Source organism: Gymnogyps californianus, chromosome 2 (genome assembly GCF_018139145.2).
Source record: "Gymnogyps californianus isolate 813 chromosome 2, ASM1813914v2, whole genome shotgun sequence".
Lineage (NCBI taxonomy): Eukaryota > Metazoa > Chordata > Aves > Accipitriformes > Cathartidae > Gymnogyps > Gymnogyps californianus.
Window position 1 is genome coordinate 21,516,691 of NC_059472.1, and position 16,061 is coordinate 21,532,751.

The window sequence follows — 16,061 nt, forward strand, 5'->3', positions numbered from 1 at the left end:
ACAGTCATGATTAGAATTTCATGTCTATAAAGTTATGTCTGTGATTTACTACGTACTTTTCAGGCATAGGAGAAACGATATGCTTCTCCCCAAACATCAAAGAGATTAAGACAGCTCTCGGCAGAGGCCAACAGAAGGAGCAGCAAAAAAAAATGAGTAAGACTTTTTACTCAGATAACTTTGCTAGGAAAGCCTTTTGAAATACTTTAAAGTTCACAGATTTGGTGAACTTGCTAAGGGTGCTACAGGGGAAGATGTTGCCTGACGTCCTGAGCGTCTTATCTGGACTACTAACACATTCTCTTCCCTGGACTTACAAGATCCAGCTCATCTTATATGCAGGCAAACTGCTCCTGCAGAGGTTTTTTTCTCTAGATCATTACTTCAGTATCTCACCGTTTGCTTGCCAAGCTCATTTAGTACTGAGACAGGACTCTTGCATATCATCCTTCGCTCTGCATCTTTGAGAACAATGTTGAAATTAAGCCCATGATGCCAGGGGTTGATGCTTTGCTCTCTGCTGCCATGAACGATCAACCTGGGTACACGGTAAAGGGCAGCCACTTGTTTGTGCAAGTGACTGAAAGCAGTTTTGCCAACAGAGATATTTGGGTTGTTTGGAATACCGTTTAATATGAAAAGATAATTACTGTTGTCTTCTTTGTTATGCAACTAAAATCTATGGAAAGAGACTCATATCACATCTCTCAATAACGTACAACTGGGTGGTAGAAACCGGGCTGAACGAGACAGACAAAAATAACTTTGGGAGGAGCGGAGGAAGGCTATGGATCATGTGCTGATTTGTTTAATGTTGACCTATCTCTATGGCAGAGAGTTTAACAGGTTCCAGTAAGGACTTGCAGCCAGCACGTACAGCTGTAATTACTGTAGGAGGGTTAGAAGCCCCTGTGTGTTCATAGGCTCTGTGTGGTGTCTGTTCATAAAAGAAGTAATGCCTCTCTCAGTAGCTACAGACCAGACTTCCTGAGCATCCTTCCAGTGCCCCATTGTTAATAATTAAAAACAAAAAGAGGAATGGGATACACTGGTGTCGCAGAAACACTAGACAGATAGCGATGTATTTTGGAAGTAAATTTTCTTTAATGATATCAAAATGTAATGGTCAAATTGAACAGGAATGTTATGTTGTATTGAGGTATAATGGCCAGATGAAACAGGAATATTAGGTCATAACACTGCGACAAACACAACTTATTTACAGGTTCAGGATGTCAGTTGGGAACTAGTACTACACGAACTGTAACCAAATCTAAGCTTAGAATGATGACTCAAAATGCACAATCACTCACCGATAAGGCGAGGCTCTCAACCTGCAGGAGTTTCCGTGGGTGGCATCCCAACCCACGGGGAGAGTCCCCGGCTGCAGACCCGCTGCTCCGAGGAGGACTGGCTCCATGTGCCGTCCGGCAGGGCTCCATTTATATCCTAGGTCGGATCGGGGCTCGTGGTCATATATGGTCAGTGGTCTGGAAACTTCTTGTAACCAAGGGGTTTCACTGGTTGAGGTGTTTTTGGCGGGCTCGGGTAGCTGGGGCGCGTGACTTGGGGCACTCTGTGTACGTGACTCCAGCTGCTGGCCGGCTGGCCGGCTCAACCCCCAAGCCGCGGCTTCTAGTTTAACTCTGTCCTTCCAGTGGTTGAGAAGTTTCGGCCTTTATCGGGGCAGGTGCACCTGCCATAACTGGGTGGAAAATAGGGCATCTGAGGTTTCACTGAAGAAGTTGGTTAGACTTGCAAGTAGAAAGAAACCAAAAAGGTTGTTCGCTAAGATGCTGTGAATGCTTTACTTATTTGTATAAACCTACAAATGAAGATTGTGTTTTCTTCTTCCTTAAAGTATTAATTTTGTATGCATACTCATGGCTTCTGAGAGGTGAACAGTCACATCCCTCATAGGTTCAAATTGTGACTGGACAAATTTACTGAAGACTAATCCATTGAGGATTATTAAACTCAGTGATACCATCTCTAGTACATTGTGCTCCTGGGCCACAACTCCTCAGAAAGTTGGAGAGCATTAATGCTTGTCTGGTTTACCTTCCTTCTTTGGTGACTATTATTAATGCTGTATCTTCATCCAGATGCTCACCCTTAAATAAACCTCTCCTCCCTCCCAAAAGAGACATCCCCCCAATATACTTCTCTTCCTTCCCAAATAGATGGGGATTGGGAAATAAATGTGGGAGAAATCAGAGAACAACAAATGAAAGGAAACGGCCTCAAGTGGCACCAGGGGAGGTTTAGACTGGATATTAGGAAAAATTTCTTCACTGAAAGGGTTGTCAAGCACTGGAACAGGCTGCCCAGGGAAGTGGTTGAGTCACCATCCCTAGAGGTATTTAAAAGACGCGTAGATGTGGCACTTAGGGACATGGTTTAGCGGTGGACTTGGCAGTGTTAGGTTTATGGTTGGACTCGATGATCTTAAGGGTCTTTTCCAACCTAAATGATGCTATGAAAAAAGAGAGGAATGAGGAGAAATAGCGTAGAGCACTCCCCATAGGAAACACCATTTGTGGAGCAAGAACTCCGGTCTGATCCAACACTTTTGTTCTCGTGGTGCAGCTACAAAGCCCTACCAATGTAAGCTAACTTTTTTCTCAGGAATGGTAGTATTTTGTTTTTCCAAGCAGATCAGTTGATCTAGTACAACAGAGGCAATAAACACTTCTCCCAGTCTGCAACAGGCACTGCAAAATTCAGGCTAAAAATAGAAGTTGTGCTGTGAATCCCACTTGCTTTTGACACTGGGTTAAACACATTGAGAGCAACAGACAACTGTGCAACAGGAAAATGGTGTCATTAAACGGTGAGAGACGGGCAATCGTAATTGAACAGAAAGCATCACAAGGAATTTCTATGGGGTCCATAATTTTGGATGCTATGCATCTACAAAAGTTATGCTTTTTGCTCCCACGGTAGTTTTTCCGTCTCACTGGTGAAATGCAGATTTGGAGGTCAGAAACACAGCGGCCGCCAGCTGCCAGGGTGTCTCTGTGCTTTATAGATTGGGTTTGACGTCACACACAGTTTTATTCAGGGCAGAGAGCCAGGGCACCCAAATACCCATTTGGTTATTTTGCGTGTAAGCCGGGAATCCAGGCTGCTCTGCCGCCGTAGCGACGGGAAGATTCAGCCTCCCCCCCGCCGTCTGAACCCTTCTCCTCCTCGGAAGCCTCCTCAGGTCAGCGACGCGGCGGCGCGGCCCGGGACAACAGGCCGGCCCGCGCGGCCCAGCCCCGGCGGACGCGGCCTCGGCTGAAGGGGGCGGCAGCGGCGGCTCCCGGGACGGGGCGGGCCGAGCACCGCCAAGGGCGGGCCGAAATCCGGCGGCGGCGACGGAGGAGGAGGCGACGAAGGAAGCGGGGGAGGCGGCGGCGGGGCGGCGCCGCGCCGGAGCGTGGCGGCCCGGGCCCTCCCCTGCCGTCTGGGGGCCGCTGCTCCGCCCCGCTCGCCCGCCCGGCCCGCGGCTGCCGGGAGCGACTCCATGCGCTCGGGCTGCCAGTGCGCAGCCGCGGCGGAGCCCAGCCGGGGAGGAGGAAGCGGCGCGGCGCGAGGGGAAGGAGGCCGAGGCCGGCGGAGGTGGCGGCGGCGGCTCATGGCTCCGCGGGCGGGCGGATGAGGCGCGGGTGTGCGGGCCGCTAGCGCTCCCCGAGGCGGCAGCTCCGGTGGGCGAGGCGCGGCCGGCCCCTCTTGTGGCGGCGGCTCCGGCTCTGTGTTGGGGGCGCGGCGGTGGCAGGTCCGGCTCCTCGTCGCCTCCCTGCGGGCTGGTGTTATGGCCCCTTGGGGGAGCGCAGAAGGCTCCCCGGCTTGGAGGTCAGCGCAGCTCCTGCTCCTCGTTGTCTCCTGCTGCGGTAGGTACCGGGGGAGTGACGCCACCCGTCCGCCTCCGTCTCCCGGGCCGGGAGGCGGCCGCCCCACGCGGGGGAGGGGGGGAACAAAGCGGCCTTTCTCCCGGCCGGCCTCCGGCGGCGCGGCGGCCCCGGCCGGCGGCGGGGTCCCTCGGCCCGCCCCGGGCCCTGGCGCTTCCCGGGACCGCCGCTGCCTTCCCCGCGGCGGCTCTGCTGGTGTCCCCATACTTCCCCGCCCCCAGCCTCGTCCTCTTCTCCGAGTTCGGCTGCTCCAGGACTCGCTCCGGGTTTGTCTTTTTATATCCGTGGGGGTGGGCGGAAATCTCCTCAGGGAAGCCCTTAAAACTGAGGCTGGGATTTGGCCCAGCTGCCCTCGGCTTTCTCTCTCGCAGATGTATGTTGCCGGGAACTCCAGAGTTGGCGTGGGGCCGTGTAAACAAACCAACCCACCCCAAATCCTCTGAGTCACGAATGATCGCTGTCTGTGGATAATGGGGATGCTTGGGAGATGTTCCACGTCCGGCTGGGCTGGGATGGACGCGGCCTGGTGTCTGGGGGGCAGGATGTGCCCCTCAGAGGGCCGAGGGGCTGCGGCGATGGGGTGCTGGCGCTGTGTGATGAGTTTGTGACACATCAGCACAGGCCTTGAAGCCCTTCCAGGGACCTTTGCTTCTGCTCAGCCTGCTTTCAGTTCATAACCAAATGGCATTTTATTTATGGTTATAAACCTATCTTTAAACAGAACTGCTAATGAAAAATACTTGTGTAAATGTGTTAGGGAATGTACTTGTGTTGGTTTTTACAGTATGTAAGTGGCCTAGTAATACATGATAGATCTAAATGCAGATACTTGACAATGAGAGTCGTCGCATGTTTTCTCACGGAGTTGTGTTTGTTTTACAAACTCAAGTGTAGGTTGTGTCTGTGGGCCCCCGACGTGGGAAGCAGCCTTTGGCACGGAGCTGGGCATGTGCCTTGCTCTGAGGAGGACAGCAACAAGGGCCCTGATTTAGCAGTTTCTTAAGTAGGTGCATTTGCTTTAAACACATGATTAGGCATATGAAATATTTTGGGTTTGTCTGTGTAAAGGGCTTTGTGCAGCCCATGCCTGTGCTGCAAAGATCAGTGCAAACTCTTAAGAGTAGATGTACCACGAAAATTTGTAAGAACATTTCATGTTTACATGAGTAGAAGTAAGGTGGGCTTCATCAGACAGACCTACAGTTACGCCAGTACCTGTAACTGAATAGTTACACTGGTATAAGTTAATTTTTGAGAGGGCCTAATTGCATGAACTAAGCGAGGTGCTGACCAATCTTTTGAATGCACACAAAGTCAAGGAAAAAGGTTTTAATATCTATATAGGCTGTTAAAATTTGATATGTCAAAAGCTAAAGTGAAAGCACAACTGGAAAGGAGTAGGCTTAGGGTAGAGCAGGAACTGGTAGGGAAAATCTCAAGTCTGAATATATTAAGCTGTCCTTATGTTGGTATACTTAATGTACTTGAGAAACTTCTGTGCGAAGGTTTTTAACAAATTTGTTTATTATACTCATGACAGAATTGAAGTAAAAAGTGAAAATCATAATTGTCGTGATATACCTCATCAGCCTGACTTCAGTAGATAGATTCGGATCGTGATGCTGTAACTTAGGCAGTATTATCAGCATTTCCACTATAAAAATTTAAACCACAAGAACAATCTTTAGTTAGACAAAAAACACCCAAATAAAATTCGTGCTGAATAACATTTTTCATAGACCTTTAATCAAGACTTTCCAAAGTTCAGCCAAGAATGAAGGCTCCATAAGTTTCTTTTGCCTTGCTGAGAAACACATCGCCATCTGTTATCGCCACTGCCGGGAAGGAGAAGCTGCTTCCGATTTTGATCAGTGTGCTGCCTCATCCTCATGAGGGATTAGTTTCTCCTAACAGTTTTTGTTACAAGTGTCTGAAGTTCTGACCATTTTCACTGCTCAAAGGAAAGGAACTTTCTCCTCCCCAGGCTAGAGCATCCAAAATGATAGCAAGCATTTGCTGTGTAGCGTATCCGTATCTCGAGCTGTCATTTTGGCTTCTCCTGTTTGTTTCTTTTGGGAGAAGGAAGTGGGAACTATTCCCTATTAAAACATTTTACCTTCCTGGACAACTGCTTTTAGCTCTTCCAAACTAAACTGATTTAATATCGGCATGAATTTGACCAAGACACTGCTGACAGCAGAGCTCTGGACTGTGATGTTGATCCTGAGCAGAGCCTTGTAGATATCATTATGTTACTGCGAGTTGAGGCTTTGAATACAGTAGGCGGTACTCAAGGTAAATGCAAGCTTGGAAAAGCAGTAGTGCATCACTTTGGTTGCCTTCCATTATGCAGTTGCGCAGCTATAATATCTAGAATTTTCCACTAATTAAAATACTAAATTTACCAAGGTTGATATGTGGGCATTGAGCTCTCCAGAGAATGTTTCTCTGTCTCCCTGTAGTTAGTGAATTTTTCAAACCTTCCTTCTGATGATGACTGTAATTATAAAAATTTGAGAAGGAGGAATACTGATGAGTGAAATATTGGAATAGCACTGACTAACGAGAGTTATAGCTTGGTAGTGTGTTGGGCAATGGCATTTGTTTTTAATATGTCTGGCCTTCCTGTTGGCTTGAGAGTTTTATATCCAAGAAATAACTGATTGTATGTGTGTCTATATAATCCTGGCATGGCTTTTACTGGGACAAATATGAAGACATTTCTGCATATCTCAAAGGCCCTAACAGTTATCTGAGTTCAAAACAGAACTGTATATGGTGCAAAGTTCCTTTAGGGGAAAAACGTCATTTGAGAAACTGGTCCTGTTCTTGAGGGCAGTGTTTTTCAAACCAAAGTTTGATGATTGATCAACTGGAAATCAAATGAATCGTATTTGATTTGTTGTCTCGTTAAAAAATCGTTGTCTTGTTAAAACACTAGATTAGAGAACTGAATTCCTAATGTTACTGGTTTTGTTTGATTTTTATTTAACCCTTGGCAGGATGATGGTTTATATCTTACTGGTACTGTGATGCAGCATTTTCAGGACCGGTTTGGAAGGGATTGGTGTTTGAGAACAGAGGTTGAGTTATGAAAAGTCTCTGAGGTGGCACAGTGCAAGAGCTAGGACATGCTTGCCTTTGGAACGGAGTCTGGAAGTGTGGGTACTTGGCTTCTGCAGATTTCTGGAAAGTCAAATTTTTTTATAGTCTTAACTATACTTGTCACCCCAATATATTAATTTGAATTTCTGTCCCACTGAACAGAAGACTACAGGGGACTTTTATAGTGTTCTGTACAGTTGGTAGTAGTCAATGCAGTAGTACAGTAGGTAGATTTCTCTGCTTCTGGTTCACCAGATGTAATGAGTATCAAAGAAAAATATTTACACTAGTAGGACAGTGTCCTGGTTTCGGCTTGGACAGAGTTAACTTTCTTTTTAGTAGTTGGTACAGTGCTGTGTTTTGGATTTAGTGTGAGAATGATGTTGATAACACTCTGAAGTTTTAGTTGTTGCTAAGTAGTGCTTATCTTAAGCCAAGGACTTTTCAGTTTCCCATGCTCTGCCAGCAAGCAGGTGTGCAAGAAGCTGGGAGGGAGCACAGCCAGGGCAGCTGACCCAAACTAGCCAAAGGGGTATTCCATACCATGGAATGTCATGCCCAGTATATAAACAGGGGGGAGATGGCCAGGAGGCGTGGATCGCGGCTTGGGAACTAACTGGGCATCGGTCAGTGGGTGGTGAGCAATTGCATTGTGCATCACTGGTTTTTTTTCTCCCGCCCCCCCCCCCCTTCCTTTTGTTGTTATATTCCTTTTCATTACTATTATTATTATTATATTTCATTATTGCTATTGTTAGTATGATATTTTACTTTAGTTATTAAACTGTTCTTATCTCAACCCACGAGTTTTACTTTTTTTCTCTTTCCTCCTCCTCACCCCACTGGGAGGGGGAAGGGGGGAGCAGCTGCGTGGTGCTGAGTTGCTGACTGGGGTTAAACCACGACAGACAGTGAGACTAAAACAGTTCAAAGGTAGAAGTGGGGGCAGATAGAGATCAGTCTTAATTCTCCTTATCTCCAGGATAGGTTTGGCTTTAGTGAGTACTTCTTGAAGCACCAATGACTGAGAAACATTAGCAGAGGTCAGAAAATGATTATTCCCAAAAATCGTAGTTGAAACAATGTTGTAGGTTACTACTGAGACTGCAATGCTATTGACATTCTGGCCCATTAAAGAAAGACCCATTATATTTACGTAAGCTTTAAAACACTTAGGTTTGGGTTAGAACCATTCCAGGTTTCTGTGGTACAAATGTTGCTTCAGATTACAATGAGACTAAATATATAATTCATTGTTCATTTGGTTTTAAGATAAGGGAGGTAAAATTGTCGTAAAAGTTCACCGATAAGGACCCAAATTTTACTTACATGTCAGTTTGCTAATGATGGTATGAGGAAGAATAAATAATTCTTCAGGTTTGTTCACATTGTTTGAAGGAATAGCCTGAATCACGTAAGCAAATAAAGTCTGCCGGCCAGTTTATTTAATTTTCTAAAGAAGTTGAACTATAAAGCCAGAACAGACTGTCCTAAAGGTGTGGCTTAGCTTAATAAATTATTGTACCTTAAACTCTTGAATGTCACTCTTTAGTGGTACTTTTGTGATATACTGAACAGATATATTTTGCTAAGCTGTAAATCGTATTATTGGCAAAACTGCTGCATTTAATTTATTAGAATGGTTTTGTAGTCTTTGAAGTGAAAATGTCCTAATTTTAATGCCATAGAAATTTATATTGTCTAATAAGTTGATCATATGTCAAGTTGTGCAAGTACATACATATTCAACTGGCTGTTCAGAGCCACAGTTAGGTCTGTAGTCAAAGTATCTGTGGGGTCACGTGGACAATATCTAAAGTAGTGTTCATTTGAGGGGAGAAGAAAAAAACCACATCCTAGACAACCTTGTAGCAAAAAGAGTTTGAAAATTTAGTCTAAGGTACTTGTTGTGATTGTTATTATGCACTAAATGAGAACATTGTCAGCCAGAGGAAGAGCAGAGAGGTACTTGTAACCGGAATCAGGACAGAAGCCACCTGACTCCATTCCTGTCATCAGAGCAAAGCATATAATTAGCATGGCTTTTTTGGCTGTTTCTGTCATTGCTAGGAGAGGAAGAGCTCTGCTGGGTTGCTGTTGGAAAGGCCCTACAGGTGAATCTGTTTGACTCCTTTGCTTTAGTCATTCTTATTTTAGTATCAAATAGATGTAAACTGTATGGGTATTATTTTCAACTAAGCCCTAAATATATTGTTTTGTATTTGTCCTGGCTAAAACTTGCACTTATGATCAGTCTTGTGGTTCAGTAACAGATGTCAAATTTTTAAACTTAGTATCCTTGGTATGTTAGGTACATCCCTCCACACATCATTTATCTTTTACCATACACCTCAGTTTTCCAAGCTGTAGACATTATTTTCATACTTGTTAAGTGTAATTCACTAATTTCCTTATACTTTTTTAAAAATTCATGAGTACTCTTTGTACTGTATAAATAGTGTGGTTTTGCTTTCCTAGATGTCTCTGCATTTTCCAGTTTTAGTGTTCCATTTATATTGTCCAGATAGTTAATGATGATGTTAAATACTGGAACAGCTGAGATATCTAGCTAGGCATTAATTGAAAGAGTGTGATTTGTCAACAACCTGGGATTTTTTTGGCTTGTACGCATTTCAGAATTGCTAGCTGTAACATTTTGCAGTACCGATTATTACTGAGGTGTTGGTTGGCAAGAATCAGCCTACTTAGTTTACATGGTTGTAAGAAAACACTGCGTACCAATGCATTTGATACTATGGAAGTTGGTTGTAGATCCGAGTTCCTGTGTTTATGCCCTCAGGAGAAATAAATGCTCCAAGTGGTTTATAACAGGCTGTATGATACCATACTCTGAAGAACTGTGTTGTTATGACTACATTTTTTTGTTTGTTTTCTGCACTTCATTTTTTGCTGCAGTTGTTACTTTACTAATGCTTTATTACATGAAGGTTTACAGTTGCATTGAAATATATAGTATTGATTCTTGTAAGTATCTAAGTTTAAACTGCTAAATTTAGCATAATTGACAGATCAGTGCAAATACTTTCAAAAGCACTATTCTAAATTGTGGTTCTGAGTTGTTTCTCTGAACACATGCTTTAAATTTGGATATACTATAACTTTTGCTACATTGTTAATGTGTTGATGATGTCTTTTTAGCAAGGCAAGCATATTTAGTAGCTATCTGCTAGATTTTTTTTTTTCCTGCTGTTCTATTTGACACTCTGAATTTTAGATTATGAGGCAATTCCTGTATAACTTTCTCATCTGTTTTGCAAGGAACAACTTTCTGGAACTAGTCAGGGAAAAAAAAGTTTAGACTCTTTCTTTCCCCCTGATTTATTTGTTGCTGGATCAAAATTAAGTTAGCAAGCAAGAATAAGAGCCCCCCAAATTTAAGAAGGCTTACAAGTAGAGCATATTTTGAAGGGGGAAAAAAAAAGTCACACAAAAGTATTTGGTTTAGTAGCTTGAGTTGTTATAAGATGGTCTCTCTTTTCATTTAAGCATCTGGTGACTCATCAGTACTTTCCCAATTACCTTTAGTTGGTTGTGGAATTTTTTGATATGCAAGAAAGCTGAACTTGCTCACTCTTATAGTGAACTATAAACTTTCAGCAAAGCAATGAAAGTGAACTAGTTGTGTTTCTCTGTAAGTGGAAAGTACACTTGAACTATGTATTAGGATGTGAACTGCATGTTTTCACCCATCTGATTGTGTGTCTGTAATTCATGACTACCCTTCCCTTAACCTCTGAGATGTTTCCTCTGCTAAGTGAAAGCCCCTGGGACTGACTCTGGGTAACCAGAGCAGACTTTTTAAGTCAGTTGCAGCCAGAAAACAGTAGAGTGATCCTCTAACAAGCAGTGTGAGCACACTTTGGCACGTGGTGGAAGTCTATAATGAAGTTGCTTGTGTTTAAAAGTTAGGAAAAAATGACTCTGCTGGAGACTCCTGTAACTTGGTTTTATTACTGCAGCTTTGTATGAACCTATTAGTCCCTCTGAAAGTACAGATTGTGAGAATAGTGCTTTTATGAAAAAAAAAGGATTCTGTCTTTCCTCTAATTTATACAGTGTTACTGGTAATAAGTTGTTCTAGTCAATGATGTCTCTTAAAAATTTAGTGATTTTACTCATTTGAGGAACTGCTCCTATAGAAAGAACTTTTTAGTAACTGAAGGTGAGCAGTTTAGAACAGAAGACGGAAGTCTTGTTGGTGCGTCTTGTAGAGGGAAGGCATGCACTTACATTCATGTGCTCTGGCTTCTAGATTTTAGCTGTATATGAATTTTCATAAGACTGTGGTTAGTGCCTTTTTTCCTACACTTTACAAAGTGTATTAGAATCCAATGAATTAGTATACCCTGATAGGCTGTTTTCTTTCTGTGAAATTGTATTTTGAGTATCTCAGGTAAAAGAAGTAAAAGCTTCAATTAGGGATATGGTAGTAACTGGGACTGAGATAATGAATAGGTCACGTGCAATAAACAAACCATATATACGTGTTCCTCTTATCGCATAAGTGGAGGCTTTAACCCTCTCCTCCTTTTTTCCTGCACATAGAGCTAAACGGAGTCCTTTCCAAAGAAAGAAGGATTCTAGAGTCCAAATTAACATGCTGTTTTATTCATAATATTGTTGTATTTTCTCCAGTCTGCTCTTCATACTACTAAGCAATTACATTTTTCCATTTGCTCTCTTCTAAAGAAGTGCTCAGAGAGAGTGCACAGGGATTTAACTCAAAATGCATGTCTAAACCATATGGAAATATTTGTAACTGGACTTGGGAGAGTACGTATCTCATTTTTTTTCCACAGTTGATAATTTTTTAAAAGTATGGAGACAGAACATTTCTCCTTTCCAAGATGTAAACATCAGTTTAAATATTCTGAAAGAGATACCTATTGGTGTCTGTCAGAAAAATGAATGATAAAATCATCAGTCACATGTCTCTTGATCACAGCGATATGCAGCTGGAAGTACTGACTGGGATGGATTTGGGTAGTTGTGTAATTAGTAGAAATGGCTTCCCTCATCACAGCACCTTGCATTGTTCATGTTTCCTATCTAAAGGTACTGAAAGAGCAACGCGTTCCATGGCTAAAGTTCAGCTAGTCTCTGTGGTTAGAGATACTCATGAAGACTGGAGAGCTGGGATGACAAGGGAGGGAAAGATTGGGATGTCTTGGGAAGGCATGTTCACGGCTAACAGTGGCAGAACCATTCTTCAGTGTAGAAGAGGAAGCCAAGCTGTCTGGGAGAGCAGCTGTTATTTAAGAGGCTGTGCAAGTGAAAGGGAGGAAGGGAACCAGCCCTTTTATTTTAAGGGGTGTTCTGGTGGCTGAGTGAGCATCTAATCCGTCTAAGAGGTTACTCTTACGAGTTATCAGCAAGCAAGAAAAGGGATTTGAGTGCAGGAGGAGCTCAGGAGTCGCACAAGGTCTTGCTCTCAGGCCTTCCAAGTATTCTCAGGCAGGGGGATGTCACAGAAACGTTAGATTCTTTCATTTTACCTGTGCTTTAGAAAATAAGTGGATGAACAAACAGAGGTTTTTGAGCATTTTGTAACTCAGTGTATGGCTTTCGTCAGTGTTTTGAAACATCCTTTTTTGTGACCCTGCTGTGTGTTCCTCTTTCTGGCTGATGCTGGCATTTGGCAATTGCACGCTCTTTAGCAGCTTTGCTGCTGGATGTGCCTCGGAGCTGTATGTTTCTAGAGTCCAGTTACTACTGACCTCCCTGTTGTTGCTGATCCAGCTAATGCTGTTTCCAGTGCCTGTTGCCTAGGTGTTCAGCTTATCTCACTCCAATCCCCGATTTCAAGTTATCTGTTCTGTCTGTCATCTGTGCATGCTGTAACAAAGCTTCTGTGGTATCACAGTTCTCATGTAAATGGCAATCCAATATACCAAAGCTGAATGATAAGGTTACTAATCTCCTGTTAAGTCCACAATACTAGCTTTCTGGTTTTCTTCATCCGTTGTGGAAATCTGGGACAGTACTGCCTGTACAGCCCTTTTGCCTTTACACTGTAGATGAATAAGGCTTGGGAGAAGGACTATACCTTTATCTTCTTGCCTTAGTGAGGAACACAGTCCGCTTTCCCTGCCATCTGTTGGAACCACACAGCTTGTGTGTTGTGCCTTTGGGCTCCATGAGGAATTTTCCTGGAATAAGAGGTCCTGTGTTCTAAATGTGCAGATTAGGAGGAGCAGCGGTGCTGCAAACCGTCCTATGCAATGACATCTCCCAGGGATGACTCCCTTGCAAGTTAGATCTGCCCAGAGTGAAAAGTTAAGGTCATGGCTTGGGAGTTGAGAGACCCTCCTCTGCACTCCCAACTAACAGAAAGTTCTAGTAGTGCTTGATAATGACTGTTTGAAATGAGTATCATGAAATACTCAGCTGTACATCTGTCTTAAAATGTTAATTAGAAGCACGAAGGCCAGGAAGATGTATGTGGAAATCAAGTAAGTCTATGCTTGAATCTCTTCACCAGTTTTCTGGAACTGTCCCTAGTTTGTGGCTTTACAAAGGAGGTGGATCTGAACTCTGGATATAGCCATTTAGAGAGTTGGACATGAAGGAATTTGGCATAAAATGCAATAGCTTTCAGAAATTATTAATGACCAAAATAAAGCTGAATTTAAATTTTTGATCTGACATCCTCCTTGCTGACCATACTGCACATTTGGGAGCCAATAAAGTGCTCAAAGCACCTAATTTGAAATAAACATGCACAGTTTCTCAGACGTGTGTGTGTTATTCAAGTAAAATGATCACATCAAACAGGTTTTTTCAAGGGAGGCGAGTTACTCTGATGGGAAGGAGATCTGAACTAGCTTTAAACTTGTGAGTTGTTGAACATAGTTTATAAATTATTGCTATGAACATAAGGATCATGGCATCAGATTCTTATTAAGCAATTCCTGCATGCCTGTACTGAAATACTGTGTACTTTGATGTATTTTTGAAGTGTCTGAAGATACTTTAATTTATTTAGACATGTAATCAGAATTTGTGTTTTGCAGTTTATGGGGTTCCGTTGTTCTGGGTCTACTTTTCTCCCTGTATCTGGAAATCTGCTATTAAACAGGGAAGACATGTACTTAAATGAGTGATATACTTCATTATATAAAGGCAGATAAATAGAAATTTGAACGTGTAGGCATTATGTCTGACATTGATCTTGTACTTCTCACCATGCTATGTCACATTTTTTGCTATTTTAAAATTCAGTGCCTCCCTTTAAAAAGGGTGTAGGAGCAAGTGCTGAATTTTGTTAGCAGGTTGGCTTTTAATAGAGTGGAATGTCTGCCTCTATATGTAATTTTTTACCCTTTATTTTACAGCTGAATTGGTGCATTGAAGCCTAACTTACCCATTTTCCTCTTCAAGCTACGTTTCTTAAAAAGGAAACCCATAGCTATTTGAGCCTTAGAACCTTTCTGTAGCAGTATAGAGTGAAGCATCCCCTGTTGTAGCATGGTCATGATTATTTAAAAAAAAACCAAAATTACCAAGTACTGTATTCTTCAGTTAAACTTCTCCAGAGATAGGATTTGCATATTTGTGTAGGGCAGGCTAAGAACTTCTGTCATTAATCCACAACTTTGTTTCCTAAGCCAAGACTAACTTTCTGTGTGCTTAAGGTTGTCTCCTGTTAGTTTTGTTGACCGTTGCCTTAGCCATTCCTTTGTGAAGTTAGTCATTGACTTCATAATTCTGTGTCAGCGGAAGTTGACAAAATCAAGGTAAATCTTTGGTTTTCCAATGTGCATATGATTTTGTGTAAGTACTACTAAGTCCTGTGGTTGCTTTGAATATGTATATACATATTTGGAAGGGGAGTGTGTGGAATTTTAATCCACGCTCAGCCTTGACTTTGCTGTGTTTTGTTGTGATCAGTTTAGATTTTACTGCTGGCATCAATAAGATCAAAGTCAAATCAAAATGAACTGCTTTTAAAAATGTAGTAAAATTGTTACCTGCAGTTTGATAATTATAAGCAATGAAATTAACTTTAGCCCTTAGGAACTCTGAATGATGTGTTTATTAATTCAAAATTACCTTTATAAAAAGCTGCATTTGAAAGTTTTACCCACCCAGGATTATTGTAGGACATTTGTCTCTGTTGTAGGTGGTCCACATTAGAAACCTATACAGTTTGTTTTGCTTTGAGAGGACAAAGGCCAACAGGAATGCCATCTGTGCCATCACTTTTAGCTGCAGCAAGCCTAACAGTTACCATCTGGGGACTGAACCGGCTAAAATACTTCAAGAGTGAATACACAGATCTCTTGAGAAATCACGTTGTCTTGATGCCCCAACACTGGTAATGGCTGAATCCATATAAAAGTTGTCTTGTAATGTCAATGCTGAGCCTCTGAGTACTTCTGCAGACGATCCAGAAAGGAAAATCAAGTAAATAGTCAAGTGGATAACAATCAGTGGTGAAGTATAAACAGTGTAAGAATTTGCAAGTATTCTGTCTTCACAGTATCTACTTTATCACAAATAAGCCTTGCTCTTCAGTTTTGCAATCTATATCAACTTGAAAGTACTTCCTGATTTTAGACAGTAGTATATGTATATACTATCAATAAAAGATGAGGAATGAAAAACTCAGATACCATGAAATATTCCAGACTTCCTTTATACTTTTTTCCCAGAACTGTACCTCTTGTAGTGATAGCCTCTTCCTTTTTTGAATAGTCAACATACGGTGAAACCAATGCCCTTAAACTGTGGCTTATTATTATTCATTAGGCAGAGTTGCCAGTAAGGAATTGTAAGGGATGTAATCTGCTTTCATCAATGCACAAGTGTAACAATGCTTTTCATGCAGATTGAAAAGAAGCTACGTCCAAAAGAATACAACTGCCGGTCAAGTTTGGTAAATGGTATTAACATAAAAACTAGTATCTTTTTCACGTAGCTATTTTTCCAAAGCATTCTTTATCCCTTTCTTCAAAAAATCATTTTGTTTCATTCATACACAGGTTGAATCTGAGTGTCCCAACAAATAGCTGCTGTTTGAGTTTCTTTCCCTAGTTG

General features: G+C 42.4%; 1 protein-coding gene across 1 annotated transcript in view; it reads left to right on the plus strand.

Moving 5' to 3' along the window:
* The first annotated feature begins 3,630 nt into the window (after positions 1 to 3,630).
* Positions 3,631 to 16,061, plus strand: part of LRP12 (LDL receptor related protein 12) — a 53,423-nt gene continuing 40,992 nt past the window's right edge. Inside the window, exon 1 of the mRNA XM_050891447.1 lies at positions 3,631 to 3,878. Within this exon, the coding sequence (XP_050747404.1) occupies positions 3,800 to 3,878 (79 nt within the window). The 5' untranslated portion in view covers positions 3,631 to 3,799. The remainder of the gene's footprint in view (positions 3,879 to 16,061) is intronic.